The sequence below is a fragment of the Monodon monoceros genome, unplaced genomic scaffold (genome assembly GCF_005190385.1).
Source record: "Monodon monoceros isolate NGI ecotype Baffin Bay Population unplaced genomic scaffold, NGI_Narwhal_1 Super_Scaffold_5, whole genome shotgun sequence".
Classification (NCBI taxonomy): domain Eukaryota; kingdom Metazoa; phylum Chordata; class Mammalia; order Artiodactyla; family Monodontidae; genus Monodon; species Monodon monoceros.
This window is the reverse complement of record NW_021703782.1, coordinates 7869783-7888582: the sequence shown is the minus strand read 5'-3', so window position 1 is coordinate 7888582 and position 18800 is coordinate 7869783. Positions and strand designations below refer to the sequence as shown.

At 43.9% G+C, this 18800-nt stretch overlaps 1 protein-coding gene across 1 annotated transcript in view; it reads right to left on the bottom strand.

Moving 5' to 3' along the window:
* The window catches only part of XKR6 (XK related 6), a 271472-nt gene extending 269673 nt beyond the window's left edge, over positions 1–1799 (bottom strand). Inside the window, exon 1 of the mRNA XM_029203889.1 lies at positions 1045–1799. Coding sequence (XP_029059722.1) covers positions 1045–1778 — 734 coding nt within the window. The 5' untranslated portion in view covers positions 1779–1799. The remainder of the gene's footprint in view (positions 1–1044) is intronic.
* Between the last annotated feature and the right edge of the window lie 17001 nt (positions 1800–18800).

Genomic DNA, 18800 nt, shown 5'->3' with positions numbered 1-18800 from the left:
TTGCAAACGCTCTCACCCACAACTCACTGCAGAATACACTCAAGCTGATTTAAGTTGGAGAGCACAGATTTACCAACGTTTTAACGGAATCATTTCCTTAGTTTAGCAAGTTAAGCTATTTTTTTTTTTAAATCTGCAAGTGGTTTTTGAGGGATTCACCTGGCACATGGGAAATTTACAAGAAGGGAAAGAGCCCCAGGGCTAAGCTTGGGGCTTGTGTAAACATAAATCACCTGCGCACTGGCCTGGCTACCAAAAACAACGTTCCACCAGAAGAGATGTCCAGGTGGCTAAGTGATTTTCGGAGGTTGAGAGTTAAAAACAAACGCTTACACCTATCACATATTATACAATTTTACCTGTCACTAAGAAAAGGGCAGGTCTAATCCAGCAAAAAAGTCATTTTTCCTTCAAGGAGAGCAGCGCTTTGGAGTCCTTTGCAGGGGATGGGGGTCGCAGGAAGGGGGGAGGGGGCGTGGAATAACGGAGCACTGAAAGGAGAGGCAGCCAGGGGGGTTGCACAGAGCCCCACACACTGGCCACTGCGGAGAGAAGACGGGGAAAGAGGGAAAGGTGTCTCACCGGGGCACAAAACCGAGTGCAAACCGGCTGGAAGAAGGAAGGTTCCCCCAGGAGGCGAGCTAGGGTGCAGATAAAAAGCGCTAGCGCCTGGTTACCTTGGGATACAGGGGCAAGGGACCACGGGAATATAGAGATCTACAGAGACAGAGGACAGGCAGGATGAGGCAGGGTCTCCGCTAAGTGCGAACCAGGGATGAAGACATACAGCGGGACTTGGGCCTCCCCGGGCCAAAAGGCGTGGCCAGGGATCCAGACCGCACGATGGTCTTTTTGAGACGCCAGGGGAAGTGCGTGGCAAAGCCCTCCTTCAAGACCCCGTGCCAGGCCTGTCCGAGGGGCCCACCTGCGGGGCCCCTCGAGGGCGGAGCGCACTCCGGAGGGCTCCGGCCTCGCCCGCGGGGCCCTCTGCAGGGCCAGCTGGCCAGGCCCCCGCCCCCGCCCCCACCCCCGCAGTGCTCTTACCTCCACACCTGCCCCATCTGCAGCAGGTGGATGACCGACAGCCAGATCCACACGGAGAGGCGGCAGAGGCGCTGCGCCCCCGGCGTGGCCGGGACCCCCGCGCCATGGCCGTAGACGGCCCCCATCATGGGGGGGCCCCGGCTGCTGAGCCCCTCCACGGCGCCCAGCCCGCCGCCCGTGTAGTCCTGCACGAACCAGCGGAAGCTCAGGCTCTGCACCAACAGGGACGGCACCAGCACGAAGGAGAGGGTCAGCCCGAAGTAGACGTAGTCCCCCTTGCGGTAGTAGTCGAGGGCAAGCCACAGGTCGGTGCCCACGTCCCCGAAGAAGACTAGCAGCGCCAGCACGATCCACAGGCAGTCGAGCCACGGCCGCTCCACCTGCGGCGGCTGCGGCCGCTCGGCCGAGGGCGTCGGGGGGTGGCGGCCGGCGGCCGCGGGCGGCTGCAGCGGCTGGTCCCCCCCGTCGGCGGCGGCGGCGCTGCGGCGCGGCTTCTTGCCCAGGAGGGAGCGCAGGCAGGCGGAGCGGCAGCCCCAGTAGCACGAGGAAGTGTTGCAGCAGTGGCAGATGTGCAGCGAGCTGCTCTCGCCGGGCTCGCTGCCGTCGCCGCCGCCGCCGCAGCCGCCTCCCCCGGGCTCCCCGTCCTCCTCGCCGCCGCTGCCCACCGCCTCGTCCAGGTTGTGCAGCTGGGCGAAGCCCACCCCCACGCCACCGCCATCGGATTTCGCCGCCATCTTGACTCTCTTCCCAGCTCCGGAGGTTGGGGGGGGAGGGACGGGTGGGGTGGGGGGAGAAGGCAGGGAAAGGGGGGGGAAACGAATGGAGAGGAAGGGGGCGGGGAGGAAGCGGGGGAGCAAACGAACGAGGGGGGAGTGGGCCAGGGAACCCCCTCCGCTTCCGGGTAGTTGGCGTCACTTCCGGGCGAGCCCCCCAATCGCACGGCGCCCGCAGCTCCCCAGCCCTACCCTCCCGGCCAAGATGGCCGCCCTCCTGTGCCTCAGCTGCTGGGCGGGGGACCGGGGGGTTCACCCCGCCAGGGCTCCCCTTCCCCTCTTCCGTTGACCCCGAAACCCATCAGGTTGACCCCTCGGCGTTTCTGAATCCCGCTGGGCCGAGTGAGGCGGTCCAAAGTGATCCCTGGAGGGGGCAGTGCCAGACGTTTTGGGGTCCCCTTCCTCAGCGTCGCAGCTCACAGCTTTCCTCCTGGAGAAACGCCCCCTAACACCCTCCCGGCTGCTGGCGGAGGGGCGGGACCTGTGAGGGAAGGGGCGGAGCTAGTGCAAAGCAGGTGATTATGTGTCACTTCCGGGAGATAGGATGACCTCATTGTGTAGTTAGACGCCCCCCCCATCAAAATGGCTGTCTCTCACCTCTTTGGCTGTTTCTTTTCCTTTTTTGATTTTTTTCTTTTAAATTTGTCTCCTTTTCTTATTTTGAGGGTCTTTAGAAATTGTATAAGTCAGTTTAGATTCCCACACACACTAACTGATTCTCACTTCTATTTAGACAACTCCCTCCTCTTTTACCTCTGTTGACCCCCTGATTTTCTTGTCACTGATAACTTTACTATCTTTTGCAATAAAGTTTTCACCATTCCCTTAAGAAAAGTGCAGGCAAAAATCCAGTGATAACCAGCCTGATTGGGTCTTGAAAATTACAGTGAAGACTGAATTGGCATATTGTGACCTTGAGTGTATTTTCTTCACGATTAAAATGTATTTCTACCAACTTTTTTTTTAAGTATGCAGTTTTTCAATTCTGTGACCTTAACTTGGAAAATTCAGAACTAGCCAGGGTTTAAGCTGTGTCAGTTACTTCTTCAAGCTTTTGGATGTGTGAAGATTGCCTTTTAGAATTTTTTTGGTGCTAAGGATCTGTCAGTAAACATGGCTTTAAATAAGTGAAAATGTTATCAATGTGCTATATCATTAAAATAGGTGCAGGGTACACTACTTAACTAACAGTTTACAAAAGTGAAGCAGCACTGAATGGATTTGAATTACAATGATCTTCTAGTGAAAGTATATTTGAAGCCAGATAGAGAAAGCTACATGGTCACAATTGTTACTGATCAGGTGAATGGAACATTTTGGAGTTAAAAGAAAAGATTTTCTAACCCTGAATTTTCTCATTGACCTCTCTGGATTTTTGTGCTCATTTTTCTGATTCTGTCTACTTCTTCCTTCAGTAAAACCTTCTAATCATGCCAATAATTTTCCTTCAAATAGGACAAATTAGGTAATATTTGTATGGCATTGAGGTTTCAGGGAAGAAAGATGCCTTTGAAATTTTCAGTATCATTATTTTGAGATATATAATATTTAACACTATAGCTCCTAGTTAAATTTTGGGGGTGGCAGGGCAAGGTGAGGATTCCACATTTTGGTACACAACGTTTCATGGGTATTTATGCCAAGCTAAAACCTGTAAAGACATTTAGAGAAAGTACTCAAAGAGAATTTTTACCTTTGCCATTTGAGGGGGGAGGGGGGGAAGAAATAATCCAAAATCTACTTTTGGAAACATGTCACATAAGGGTATCCTTTTACTTCACACTATAATTTAAGCCTCCTTGTTCCTATGGGCGTAAAACTTATAGCCAGCAGGTAAGGATTACTCTGCATTTAGATGAGATACTACTTCTTTCTTAACTGAATTTGAGTTAATAACACCTTTAAAAGATGGCATAGGTGTAGAGTAGGACTGCCCAGGTTTGGATCCCAGTTCCACTAAAACATGAATAAAGTGAACAAGATAGTTGACCTCCTTAAATCCCAGTTTCCTCCATTATATAAATAGGAATATAACAGTGGCTTTTTGAAAAGTTGTTCGGCAGGGCTTCCCTGGTGGCACAGTGGTTAAGAATCTGCCTGCCAATGCAGGGGACAAGGGTTCGAGCCCTGGTCCGGGAAGATCCCACATGCCGCAGAGCAACTAAGCTTGTGCACCACGACTACTGAGCCTGCACTCTGGAGCCTGTGAGCCACAACTCCTGAGCCTGCGTGCCACAACTCCTGAAGCCCGTGTGCCTAGAGCCCATGCTCCGCAACAAGAGAAGCCACCACAGTGAGAAGCCTGCCACCGCAACAGAAAGTAGCCCCTGCTCACCGCAACTAGAGAAAGCCCGCTAGCAGCAACGAAGACCCAATGCAGCCAAAAATAAATAAATAAAACAAATAAATTTATTTTTAAAAAAAGTTGTTGGACAGATTAAAGATCATAGTCTATTCAAAGCTCTCAACACAATGCCTGATAGGTAGTAAGCACTGGATTAATAATAACTATTATTATTATTACTATGCTATTATTGTTATTGCTATGTTCACATATGCCAACATATAGTTACTTAAATTCTATCATCCAGTAGATTTGGTATCTCTAATAAATGAAAGCATTTTCAAATAATTCTAGGAAATAGATGCAATTAATTTTTTTAAAATACATTTTCTCTATTTGAGCCTGTGAGCCTGTGAAATGAGATAAAAAAGCAAGCAGCAATGACATATTTACGATTTTCTGTTTCTCTGTGCCCTGAAGGAACATAATCTACTAGTGAAATTAGCTAAGTAAACTACAGTCACTATATAACGCGGACAAATGAGGCTAAGTCAAAAGGGTTTATCACAATTGAAGTTTAAAGTACATATATAAGATTCACAGACTGTCAAGTGATTTCAACTTTACATTTGCTGTTTCAAAAATTTTACCATTCTGCCTTCTATGGAAGGGATACTTTGTAGAACCCAGGAGTTTCTAAAATTGAAATCAATGATAATAAACCTCTCATGAAGACTCATTGAAAGGTTAACATAAATTTGGACTGTGCTATGAATGGTCCTTTTTTTTTTTAACCTAGAATTTTGGGGCAATTAGATGTCCAAGCCAGTGCAGCATTTAGCACAGTCCTGAACACATAGTGAGCACTCTATAAATATTGGTTAAATGAGTGAATTAATTAATTTTTCATGTAACTGAAATTTACCCTTTGAAGTGACTTTCATTGCATTACTTTACATTTTATGATGTAAATCTTCATAAAACTCAATTGATATATTACAGAGATATCTCAATTCTTTAGTAAACCGGGGGTGGGGAAGGGAATAAAAGAAATGCATTGCCCACTGGTCTGCTTTCTTACCAGCACACCACTTAACCCTTTCTTGATGATTTGCCCTTCAGGTAGCCTTATGTTAAAAGACTCTGACTGTCTATGGGCCTGCTCAAGAGGCACCCAGGCCTACTGGTCACTTTTGTTGTTATTGTTGTTTCGAAATAACAATTTTTTTAAGCTCTGCTTTTCATCATTCAGTCAGTTAACAACTTTGGCCCCTGTTATTTCCACTCGGACACAAGCTGGGAAGCCAAACTACAAAAGATGTTGGAATAACATGTAAAATAATAGTAAATAGATTTTTAGAGCCTCTTCTATGAGTAAAGTGAGACAGAGTTAATATATGGAAATTGTGGCATATATTTTGGCTGTTTAGAGAGAACTTTGGGGGTTTTTGTCCCAATTCTCTGTTAGTTTCAGAAAGGTAAAGAGGGAAAGTTAGTGTCGAATACTGTTGTGTGTTAGTCACTATCCCAAACATTATTCCATTTCATCTTACAACAGTCCAAAAAGGCATGAACATTAGTGTCCCCATTCTAATGGTCTAGAAAACAGGCTTGAATCAGCCTCATGACACCCAGAGTCTCACCCTTAGGAGGTAGGGTAGGCATGGATTAGACTCTAAAGCCTAAACCACTTACTCTACCCTTGCCCTGGGCCAGACAGCTATTGGCCCCTCGAAATGAAGTCAGTGTCACTGGTTTAGTCACTGGAGGGGCCCTATTATGTAAGATGCTGATACACATCTGAGAGACAGGACACTTGAATTCCAACACGAGGATTTGCCCCAGCAAAAGCATTGCAAAGGGGCTTCCTACATTCTTCACAAGATTTTCCTAATTTGAGCCTAGGTAAAGCCTCACAACCAGTAGGTGGATGTCATCCTTATCAAATCTATTCCTCATATCCAATTTTCTTCTATAGAAATAGGACTTCTTTGAGCACTGCAGAGTAAGCACAGAGAACCCATTATCCTGAGAAGCTCCATTTCTATATTTGATGTTAAGAACTGAAATTTTAACAAGCCTTCTCACACACTCCTGCTGGTGTTACAAAATGGTACAACCTCTATGGAAGGGAATTAGGTACTATCTATCAAAATTGCAAATGCAATCACCCTCTGAGACAGCAGTCCCTCTTATGGGAATTTATCCTACAGATAAACATGCACATGCCAGAAATTACATGTGGCCAAGATTATTCATTTAGCATTGTTTATAATAGCAAGAAAAAAGATGGGAGAGAAAAAAAAATGAAGTGTCAATCCAAAAGGAGACTAGTTAAATTAGTTAGACTGTGGCATATCTACACTACAGAATACATGCAGTGACATTGTAAATTTACACTTTTCTTTTTTAGTGACATAGAAAGAGTTCCAGTATACTTTGTTCTCCAAAAAGAGTAAGGTGCAAAACAATACAGCTTGCTATGTTTTCTGTAAGGAAGGGGAGGGGATAAGGTTATCTATTCTTATTTGCTTGTATTTTTCCAAAAAATTACAGTGATACCTATAGGATGGTGGTAGTGGCAGGAAGAAATGGGAGGGATGGGAGAAAGGCAATAAATGTTTGAGGGAGGGTTTTATTTTTGAAGGGTGCAGAGTGTGCACACACATGCAGGGTTGCAGAGACAGGTAGGAATGAAGGGGTAGGCACATCTGTATTTTTGGACAGCAGCTCCACTGAGGAGTATTTTGTAAATGTTTCTGTCTCTTAAGAACTCTGCCATCTGTGAATTGACTTAAACCCTTCTTGAATTTTCTTATATTTCTATAAGGATTAGAGGAAGTGGAGGAGAAGAGCTGGAAGAGTTAAAGAAGGCATTGTGGGGGAAGGGAGAATTAACCCCAAAAGTTGGAGCAATGGGCAAGGAGGATCTAGATACAGGTTGGTGTGAGGCAGGGATTCCACCGGCTCTAGTCAGGGCATCAGGCAGTCCAGAGACAAGGATTTGCATAGACAAGCGATCAGGCTGGAGAGCAAGGATGAGAGAGAGAGATGGGGAGACTAGAAAGTTGGGTTGATACAGGAGGCAGGGGGCGCTGTTGCTATCAGTGCAGCAGAATGAAGTGCAAAACTGAGTGATCAAGTGCCCAAGCACTTGGGGCAATCAGGAAGGAGAAAGAGGAAATCAGTGATGGATGGAGGCACAGAGAAAAGCTTTAAGGGGGAGTGGGGACTCTGCTACATTTGGGTTCCATCAGATCTCAACCTTCATCCTTCCAGACTTCGGGGTTTCAGTCTTTTCAGTCATCCTTATACAGAATCCCCTCTATCCCGCTGACAGATTCCATCTAGTGAGTGTACATTGGGTGCCTACAATCTACCCAAGACTGTTTTAAGCACCCTGGAGAGCAAATAATGATATAAACATCCATGACCTCAAGCCAATTACAATCTTCTGTGTGAGTTTGGCGTGGGGGTTGTGTGTGTGTCATATATTTTCAAGTGATAATTAAATTATGCCTTTCTCTGGCTCTTCCTTTTTTTTAATTTATTATTTTATTTTATTTTTGGCTGCGTTGGGTCTTCATTGCTGCGTGTGGGCTTTCTCTAGTTGTGGTGAGCGGGGGCTGCTCTTCGTTGCGGTGCGCGGGCTTCTCATTGCAGTGACTTCTCTTGTTGCGGAGCACGGGCTCTAGGCACACGGGCTCAGTACTTGTGGCGCACGGGCTTAGTAGCTCCGCAGCATGTGGGGTCTTCCTGGACCAGGGCTCGAACCCGTGTCCCCTGCATTGGCAGGCAGATTCTTAACCACTGCACCACCAGGGAAGCCCCTCATTTTTTTTTAAATAAAAGTTTTTGGGTTTTTTGTTTTGTTTTGTTTTGTTTTTTTAGTCAAAAAGGTGAGCTTTGTATTTAAATCCCAGCTCTGTCATTAGCTATAGGATTCTGGGCAAGGTAGTTTCTTATTGAAGCCTCAGTTCCTCAGACGTAAAAACAGGGAGAATAAAATACACCTCATAGCATGGTTTGTGACGGTTTATTGAAATAGTGTAAAATGTACCTGCCCCTGAGTTAGTGTTGATGCGGGCCCATCCCTGCTTCATGTTGCTAGATTTTAATGTTGCTAGATCATCGCCGTTCCCAAGCTCCTAGTTCATTGATTTTTTACCATATTTCCTCTGGTTTTCCAGCACTGTGAGATTAAGCAATCGTGCAGTTTTCTTGTGGACTTTGCCTTTCATACCAGAAACTGGATGATGGAACCGTCAGTCACACAGCCCGAAATCTGAATTCCCACTCTTACTGTGTCACCTGGGCAAGTTACCTCCGCTCTCAGGTTTACCTTCCTGATTGATAAAACAGTGAGCACACTGATTCCCCCACAAGCTTATTGTGATATCAACGCCTGGGATACAGTAGGTGGCAGTGAATATTATTAGTCTTCCCTCCCTAGACCCTCCCTGTATTTGGTTCCTGAGGCTGCTGTAAGAAATTTTCACAAACTTGGTGGCTTAAACCAGCACAGATTTGTTGCCTCACAGTTCTGGAGGTCATAAGTCTGGGGGCCAGGGTTGGGGAGGGACTTCCCTGGTGGTCCAGTGGTAAAGAATCCACCTTGCAGTGCAGGGCACGTGGGTTCGATCCCTGGTCAGGGAACTGAGATCCCACATGCCACGGGGCAACTAAGCCCGTGCACCACAACTACTGAGCTTGTGCACCTCAACTAGAGCCCGCGTGCCACAAACTACAGAGCCCACGCGCCCTGGAGCCTGTGTGCCACAACTAGAGAGAAGCCCGCGCACGGCAAGGAAATATCTCAAATGGCTCAACAAAGATCCCACGTGCCGCAACTAAGACCCGAGGCAGCCAAAAATAAATTAAATAAATAATAAATAAATCGTTAAAAAAAAAAAAAGTCCAGAGGGGGTCTCAGCGAGTGTCAAGGTGTCAGCAGGGCTGTGGGCCTTCTGGAGGTCCTAGGGGAGAGGCCATGTCCTTGCTTCTTCTAGATCTAGAGGCTGCCTGCGTTCCTCAGCTCATATCCCTCCTCCATCTTCAAAGCCAGCAATTACTTCGCGTCTGCGTCTGTCATTAAATCTTCTTTTCTAACTCTGACTCTCCTTCCTCCCTCTTCCCACCGAGATAATCCAGGATAACCTCCCTATCTGAAAAAAATACTTATTTTAATTACACCTGCAATTTCTCTTGCATGTAAGGCAACATGTTCACAGATTCCAGGGATAAGGATGTGGCCATATCTGGAGGACTGTTATTCTGCCAGACACTCCCTTTAACTTTTTCCTGATGTGCAAACCTGAGTTCATCATTCCTGGCTCTCAAATTGACACTGTCCTCCAATTTTCATACTGCCGTGATACCAGCCTCACTTGGTCATCCAGACCCCTAGCTGATGACTCACTCACAAACTCCAAGACCATTGAGCCAGAATGCATTTAAAGAGCATTTTGTGAACAACCTTCATGTTACAGATGAGGAAGAGGAAGCTGGCCGTAGAAGACATTTATTTAAGGTCACACTAGATCACATTAACTCAAGGATTAGGACTTATATTTCCTGATATTCAGGCCACAACTTACTGCTACATAATGTGAATTATACCTTATAAAGTTGTATATTTTCAGTTTTTGATATCTCCTCTTTCATTTCTCTTTCTTAATGACAGGAATACTGGTCTTAGAGATTAAAAAGGCACAAAATAGGTTTGAGTTCCAGGAACACTATTGGCCAGTTCTGTGACTTTGGACAAATCCAGATTGAATCTCAGTTCTATATAGGATAAGAATATTAATATCTGCCCTACCCTCCTCTGAGACTTGTTGTGAGAAGTTCTCTCATAGGCTTATTGGATGCTTTCTAAATCATAAAGAGATGTAAAAAATATAAGCAATGACTTTTATCCAAGTTGAGGCTTCCTACCTAATGTCCATGACTTTATTCTCTTGTTTTCCCACCCAGCCTGCTTACCATCACCAGGCTAACAGACATAAGATTCTATCATGCTATTGTGAAAACATGTGATAGCTCACTATTCACTACAGTACAAAATGCAGTCTGCACCCCTTAGTTTTCAGATCTTCCATAATCTTGTTCCCAACCTACACAGTCAAAATTAATCTTCACTGTTGAACAGAACACACCCTTATCAGGAAAATTTTCTCATTGTCCACACATATCTGGCTCATCCCTGCACTAGAGCTTCTGATCACGTTGTTTTTTCCATTCACAAAGTCTATTTACCTCCCCTTTGTCTATCATTCAATTCAAAAATTCAAATCAATAAACTTAATGAAGGCCTACAAGAAGAAGGTATCATGCTAGCAATGGCTCAAAATCACTCTCATCTTTCAACACCTGTTTCAAATCCCAACTTCTTCAGCAAAAAATGTCCTCAAGGGCTTCCCTGGTGGCGCAGTGGTTGAGAGTCCACCTGCCGATGCAGGGGACACGGGTTCGTGCCCCAGTCCGGGAAGATCCCACATGCCGCGGAGTGGCTGGGCCCGTGAGCCATGGCTGCTGAGCCTGTGCGTCCGGAGCCTTTGCTCCGCAACGGGAGAGGCCACAACAGTGAGAGGCCCGCGTACAAAAAAAAAAAAAAAAAAGTCCTTGATTATTCCAACACAGAATGATACCTCCTTCCTCTGAAATCCTGTAGCATTTAGAATTTCAATCACAAATTTTCATTTATTTATATGTACTCTTACATTGTCTAAGTTCGTGTAATTATTTTAAAAAGAGAGCCATAAGGAACCATCATTTCATCCAATCTCTCATTTTACATAAGAATAGTCTGAGACTCATTTATTCAAGCAATATGTATTGAGTACTTACTAAGTATTAAGCACTTTGCCCAAGGAATCTAGTAGAACAAAGCAAAATCTCTAGAACTCCCAGAGAAGGGGATGGACGTATGCCAAGTTGAGGACATAACAGACGCAGAGGCAGCACCATGAAGGAGCTCTGGTGCTCTTGAAACTGTTCAGTGTGCCTACAGCATCAGATGCAGGTAGAAGTGTGAAAGAAGAGGAAGATGGTAAGGGTAGACTGGGGTCATTTTTGAAGATACATAAAAGTCAGGTTTAAGACTTTAAAGTTGATTGTATAGGGCAGTGGAAAGTCATCAGAGGCTTTGATTCAGAGAAATGACAAAATTAAGTTTTTGTTTTAGACCAACAGCTTTGATGAAAGTGTAGAAGTTAGAGCAAAAGCTGACAACATGCAGGTATCCTAAGCTGATGAATTAATTGGCATCTCTATAAACCAGTATTTTTTGGCTTAGCCTTTATTAGTGCAGACAGGAAGAAGCTAATATTCTTTTTGATAAAAATAATATTCATAAACAGATTAAATTTTCCTAGCTGAAACAGAATCAATTGTCCTTTAAAAAATTGGCAAAATTAGGGCTTCCCTGGTGGCGCGGTGGTTGAGGGTCCACCTGCCGATGCAGGGGATGCGGGTTCGTGCCCCGGTCCGGGGGAGGATCCCACGTGGGCCCGTGGGCCATGGCCACTGGGCCTGCGCGTCCAGAGCCTGTGCTCTACGGCGGTGAGGGGCCCACGTACCGCCAAAAAAAAAAAAAAAAAAAAAATTGGCAAAAAATTTCCTTCTGTATATAGTTCTCTTGCATTTATCAGTTCTATTTTATGACTTTCTAAACTAAAGAACTTTTGGGAGAGCACATTAAAGGATTTACATTTTAGATACTAAAATAAGTCACTCCTTCCAAACAGTCAGCACTATGCAATGCATTCTTTGGTTTTAAAATTTCCGTGGAAAGCCAACTTTCAGTTAATTATAATCACACATAATCTTTGAGAAGAGACTTTAAAATATATATATATATGTGGCTGACTAGGATTTTTTTTTCCTACTCCAAATCACTGTCTACTTAGGCATATGTAGTGGACAGACCCTAAAAGATGACCTTCAAGGATTTGTCTCCTGGTGTTCACACTTTTGTGCAATTCCATCCCTTTGAATGTGGAAAGAACTGTGGCTTGCTTCTAATCCATGGAATGTGGTAGAGGTGACATGATGTCACTCTTCTGGATTACATTACATTATATATGACTTCATCTCAGCAGGCTGAAGCTGGAGACTCCCCTGGTGGGCTGGATGTGGCAAGGTGACTTCTAGGATGGGAGAGCAGCCTCATACTAACAGACAGCTAGAAGCTAGGGCCTTCAGTGATAAAACCACAAGGAAACAAATTCTGCCAGCAACCTGAGCTAGGCAGCAGATCCTTCCCCGTTTGAGCCTCCGGATGAGAATGCAGCCCAGCCAACACCTTGATCACAGCCACGTGAGAGCTGAGCAGAGGAGCCAGCCAAGCTCTGCCTGACCTCCTGCCCCAAGAAACTGTGGGAGAGTAACTGTGTGTTGTTTTTTTTTTTTTTTTTGCGGTACGCGGGCCTCTCACTGTTGTGGCCTCTCCCATTGCGGAGCACAGGCTCCGGACGCGCAGGCTCAGCGGCCATGGTTCACGGGTCCAGCCGCTCCGCGGCATGTGGGATCCTCCCGGACCGGGGCACGAACCCGTGTCCCCTGCATCGGCAGGCGGACTCTCAACCACTGCGCCACCAGGGAAGCCCTGTGTGTTGTTTTAAACTGCTCGGTTTGTCGTAATTTGTTATAGAACAATAGAAAACTAATATAGCAGGTAGAGAGAATCAATTCACACTTTGCTGGTTATTTAGAGTTGTATAAAAATTCAGTTAATTGGCACCATATTTCTAATTGGTTCAAATATGTTTGTGTCTCTAATAGACTGAATCTCCCCATCCACAACTGCCCTATTGGCTTGCCCCCATCATCCAGCTGCAGTTTCAACCCTGGGTGAAAACAGAGACAGAGAGAGAAGTAAAGGGGCTGGTGTCATGGTCTAGATGAATGTCTCCAGGCTGGGCCTCAGCAATGGAATCTGGAAGGAGAAGAGGAGACAGATGCAAGGAACAACTCAGACTCTTATTTCATATATATATATATATAAATATACATATATAAAAATATATATAATATATATTATATATATAATATATATGTTTATGTGTATATATACATATTATATACATATGTATATACCTTTTTTTTTTTTTTTGGCTGTACCCACAGCATGTGGAATATTAGTTCCCTGACCAGGAATTGAACCCATGCCTCCTGCTTTGGACGTATGGAGTCTTAACCACTGGACTGCCAGGCAAGTCCTTATTTTATATTTTGACAAAAGCATTACGCTGTGCATCCAGAGTATCGTACACTTGTAACTGATGCTCATAGTAATGGTCCCAAGGCAGGATTGGTAGGCGCCAAAGAAACACTAAGTAAAATACAAAAGCTTTAACTGTATTTTTAACATTCTAGTTCTTAAGAGGTGGGTTCATAGCTATTCATTTATTATTATGCTTTATAATTTACATATATATGTTGTAGGTTTTTTGTATATATCAGTGAATGTCAAAAAATATAAATAAACATTAAGATCAGCCTAATGTACTTCTTAATTGTTAACCTATTTCTCTTACCTACCGTAAAAGGATTGTGCCATTTGAAAGAGTAGAATGTCAGTTAAACACAAACTCTGCTAACCAGAATATCACACAACCTGAGGACGTAATTCATTGAGATGGTTTTTGTTTCCCATCTTTTGTAGCATAGGTATAATGAGAAAAAGGAAAGAGTACAGAGCAAAACAAAACAGGATGAGAAGACAGAAAAGGAAAAACCAACTGAGAAATTCCTTTTTATGTTGCTAAAAAAAGGAAAGGGGAAAATCTGGGATGAAGGAAGGCCGAGCTAAGTGGGAGGAGCTGACAGAAGAGAGAAAGCGCAGTATTATACATAACAGAGACAAAAATAATTTACACACTGCATGCAAATCAGGTGCTGTGAGCCCGAGCCAGGCACAGAGTGGGCTTTCAGGCCCACTCACAAGCTCTTTTAGACACGCAACTTCAGACGCAGCAGCCAGAGAGGAACAGACGCAGCAATTGTCAGCAGCATTTTCTGCTATGTATGGCATAGAGCAGCTTCTTTATTGCAACATATTCAACCAACGTTCATGGGGCAAAGTACTATGCTTGATGCAGTGCAGGATACAAGACTGAGTAAGACACAGCCCTATCCTCCAGGGACCTTCGGATTAGGGAGGAGGCGTGCTCACATACGTGAATCTAAAAGCCTTTAAGCACCCTCCATTCTGACCCAGTCCCCACCCTTCCCTGAAGTCTTACCATGACAACTCACACATTTACTCACCTGCTTGGTCCTTGGAGGTATTTGAGCTCATGTCCCTCTTATGTAAGTGAATACGTTTGATCCTTGAGTTTTTATTCTTCTTCTGTCACCTCCTTGCATCCTAATGGCTAACATGGTGAGATTCCTGACTAGATCAAAGTCCTTTTCAAACTAACGGTTGCCACCTCCAGTTTCTGTGCTTTCTCTTTGCTACCACTGTGTTCGCTTTTGTTCCCAGAACTATGCACTAGATTGAGGGTTTTAATGATTTTTCAAGAATAATCCCTAAATCCTTTTCTTGATCTCTGTGTTATAGAGGATTATTTTCTGCCTAGGCACATCACTGGACTGGCCTCCTTGCTCCCCAATTAATTATTAGTTTGTCTATATTAAATTACACTTGCCGTCTGCTGATAAAATCACAAAAGTCTCCAAGCCTTTTCCATTGTTCTCACTATTTATTGGTGGTTTATTCTGCCTTCCATCAGCTGAATCAGCTGCAAACTGGGGGATCTGGTTTCCAATTCCTTCTCCCAAGTCTTGTCTCTATAGTGGAATTTCTTTGTGAAGGTTTCCTATGGAGAATATATATATATGTGTGTGTATATATATATATATATATATATATATATATATATATATATATACATATATATACAGTTTGGAACAATTCACACAAATTTTCCTAAAACCTAGCTTACTGGAAAAAAAGAAAGTGAGAAATGTACTAGATGATTTCGAACAACTTCACAATGGGTCATAAAATAATGAGTTCTAAGAGAGACACATTAAAAAGAATGAATAATAGGGCTTCCCTGGTGGCGCAGTGGTTGAGAGTCTGCCTGCCGATGCAGGGGACACGGGTTCATGCCCCGGTCCGGGAAGATCCCACATGCTGCGGAGCGGCTGGCCCCGTGAGCCATGGCCACTGAGCCTGAGCGTCCGGAGCCTGTGCTCCGCAACAGGAGAGACCACAACAGTGAGAGGCCCGCGTACCGCAAAAAAAAAAAAAAAAAAGAATGAATAATAAGTAGTAGAAATAAAATCAGATCCCTCAAATATAATGCAGCAAAATCAACATGAAACAAAATAGTGTGAGTAATAAGTTTGAATCATAGAGCTCAAGTTTTGGTGTGGAAGAAATAAGGTTTTATTCTCCATTAAACAATTGAGTTTCTATTCCAAGCCCTAATCCTATTAGATTGGCAGCTTTTATGCCTGGATCATCCTGGAGTGGTCCTCCCAGGGATGTGATAAGGTTCTGAGATCACATGTAGAGTCAGTGTGTGTTAGTTTGCTCAGGCTGTCATAACAAAGTGCCACAGACTGTGTGGCTTAAACAACAAAAATTTATGTCTCACAGTTCTGGAGGCTAGAAGTCCAAGACTAAAGTGTCAAGAGGGTTGGCTTCTCCTGAGGACCTCTCTCCTGGGCTTGTAGATGGTTGTTTCCCTGCTATGTCTTCACAAGTCTTCCCTCTGTGCATGTCTATGTCCTAATCTCCTCTTCGTATAGGAACACCAGTAGGACTGGATTAAGGCTCACCACTATGACCTTGTTTTACTTTAATTACCTCTTTAATACATTCTCTCCAAATACAGTCGTACTCTGAGGTACTGGGGGTTAAGTTTACATATAAATGTGGGTGTGGGACACAACTTAGCCCATAACAGCCTAGAACGGGGTAACTCTTTCTGACCATCAGCCAGTCTTCCATGCAGAGGTAAGAGCCTTATCTCGGGCCAAGAAGGGCTGGGTACATTCAGGCCAACTGCTTTCAAGCCATGTTGGGGTATCAGGATGGGTCCCTAAGGCTACGATCCCTTCGTGCCCATGGTCCCATGTCCCAAGCACATCTTGCCTGCCCCCCCACCAGGGTAATGACAGAGAGGACTCTGCTATTCCAGCACTCCAGTCTTCGATTCTGTCATCCAAATGGGATTTTTTTCTTTTTGGTTTTGGGAATGCCCTCTCTACCTCAGACTCTATCATCCTTAATGAATTAGACTTTTTGAAACACAGCCTGGAGATTTGATAGACTCTTTCTACTTCCTGCCTGCCTCTGCCTTTCCCTAAGGTGACGAAGGATGTGCTTGAATTGAAAGATACAAAAAATGTAGAAAAAATTAGGATTTCAAACTACTATTTAGTTACATATAATTAATACACGTGTCCGTGAGCGTTTGTACTTTTTCTAATTCCAGTGTTCTAAGAGTTCCATTTAGTATTTTCTAACTGTATGATTTTTTTCAATCAAGAATGACAGGGTCTTATAGAAATGGAATATATTATTAATAAATATCATGACAACAAGTACTTGTTGAGGACCTATATTAAACTTTACACTGAGGACACATGAAATATTCCTGGACCTTGGGGTATAAAGCACAAAGATGCAACAAAACCCAACACAATCATTATTGCCTCTGAATGTTCCTCTTTTAAAACATACTTTTTTTCTGATTTAAAAAAAGGGATACACGTTCTTGGTTAAAAACCTGAAAACATAGAGTGAAAATCATCTGTAATCCTACCACTCAGAAGTGGGCCATTAAGTTTTAGATCCCTGTGATACATTTAGACAGTCTTTATAACTAGTTGTCGCTCATTTGTTTATTCATCAATTGTGTATTAGATGTTTACTATGCGTAAGGAAATCCTTGTGCTTCTAATAACTCCCTAAATGCAGAATTTCTTACAACAGAGTTGGCTAATGCCTTTCGGATCCCAGCTTAGGTTGTTCCAACAAGCCCCAGATGATGGTGATTAAACACATACTTGAGCCCATGACCCACCATGGGCAGGTAATGGCCGCAGGTCCAAAACAATGTTCCTTCCCCAAGAGGAGTCCAGGGATCCCTTGGGGCTTGAAAGCACTCCTGTGAAGCACCGTATCCTGCATCCTATCATAAAAAATCATGTGCCATGGGCAGTAAGAGCAAGGACTCTGAAGCAAGGCTGTCTGGATTTGAATACTGACGCTACACCCATTTTACCTGTGTGACCTCGGACAAGTTACTTAGCCTCTCTCAGCCACAGTATCTTCAACTATACAATGGGGAAGACAACAACTACCTTGATGTAGGATGTTGTAAGAATTAAATGAGTTGCTACATATAAACTCTTAGAACAATGCACGTAAGCACATAGTAAGTACTCGCTATCGTTTCACTTTAATCATGAAGCCCCTGTGCTCCAGATGTCCTAGGACACACACGTGAACACATACTTTCTGTCTTCTGATCCTCACCCCAAATGATTTTATTATCAAAGGTATGGGTCAATTAGTTGATGAAAAGGAGGCAGACAACTCAGTAAACAGTTGATTGCAGACTCTAGCCTGCAAACTTTAAAATAATAACCTGTGGTGATTGCTCATTGTTATGCGTAGATTGATTTAACACCAACTACCAGGGGGGATAGTGGTGGGGGTGGGGGTGGTAGGATGAACTGGGAGATTGGGATTGACATGTATACACTAATATATATAAAATGGATGACTAATAAGAACCTGCTGTATAAAAAAAATAAAATAACATTCAAAAATTCAATAAATAAATAAATAAAACCAACTACCTCCAGAGAAGATTTTCTCAAAGGAGAGAAGACTTGATCTCCCTTCCTCCTTTTTTCCTCTCCCACCTCCACAATCAAAATACTTTATCTTGGGAATAAAGAAAAGCAGATCCCCAAGGATGGCTAACTGGAGGATTACAAGTTCACTTGGGAAAGGGTGTAGCAGCTGGTGCCTGAGACATCCAAGATCTTTCATCCCTATTTGTTTTACCAGATTTATCCAAGTGGTGGGAAATATGTCCACTGTGAGTCTCAAGTTTCACATCTTATAGTTTGTGTCAGTAGAGAAACTCTAATTGACCTCTTTTGTTTTGAGGCCAAAAATCCTAGAAAACAGACTCATTGGCTCTACTTCCAGGTGCCCTCTCCTGGGCCAATCAATCATGGTTGGGGCAGAAGGGCAGGGTAAGTCAGGGAAGAACATTACAGGGTAAACCACAGAAAGGTTGGGTTCCCAAGAGAAGGGAAAATCCCATAAAAGTCCAGAACAAACAGATTTATCATTTATACCCATGGCTGGTTTCCCAACTGATGAGAGCATCCATCTTTAGTGTTCACTATTATAGAAAGAAATAATAAAATATATTTTTAACTTACTTAAATGTGCTTAAAATTGCAACCCAACTGACTTTTCAAATGTTTAATCCAACCTCCTAAGGTTCTGATTTATGAAGTGAAAGCTAGCATTTCGCAAAGGAGAAGAGAGCTAATACAGCTGCTCTTTTTCGAGAGATATAGAAATAAGAACCCAGCTTTCATGGCATGTGCATTTGAAAATGTCTGATTCAGGATGAAGAGCCTGTGAATGTGATTTGTGGCTTAAAACCAAAAAGAGCTAGCTCCTAGCCCTAGCTCCTTACCCAGTGGGCTTC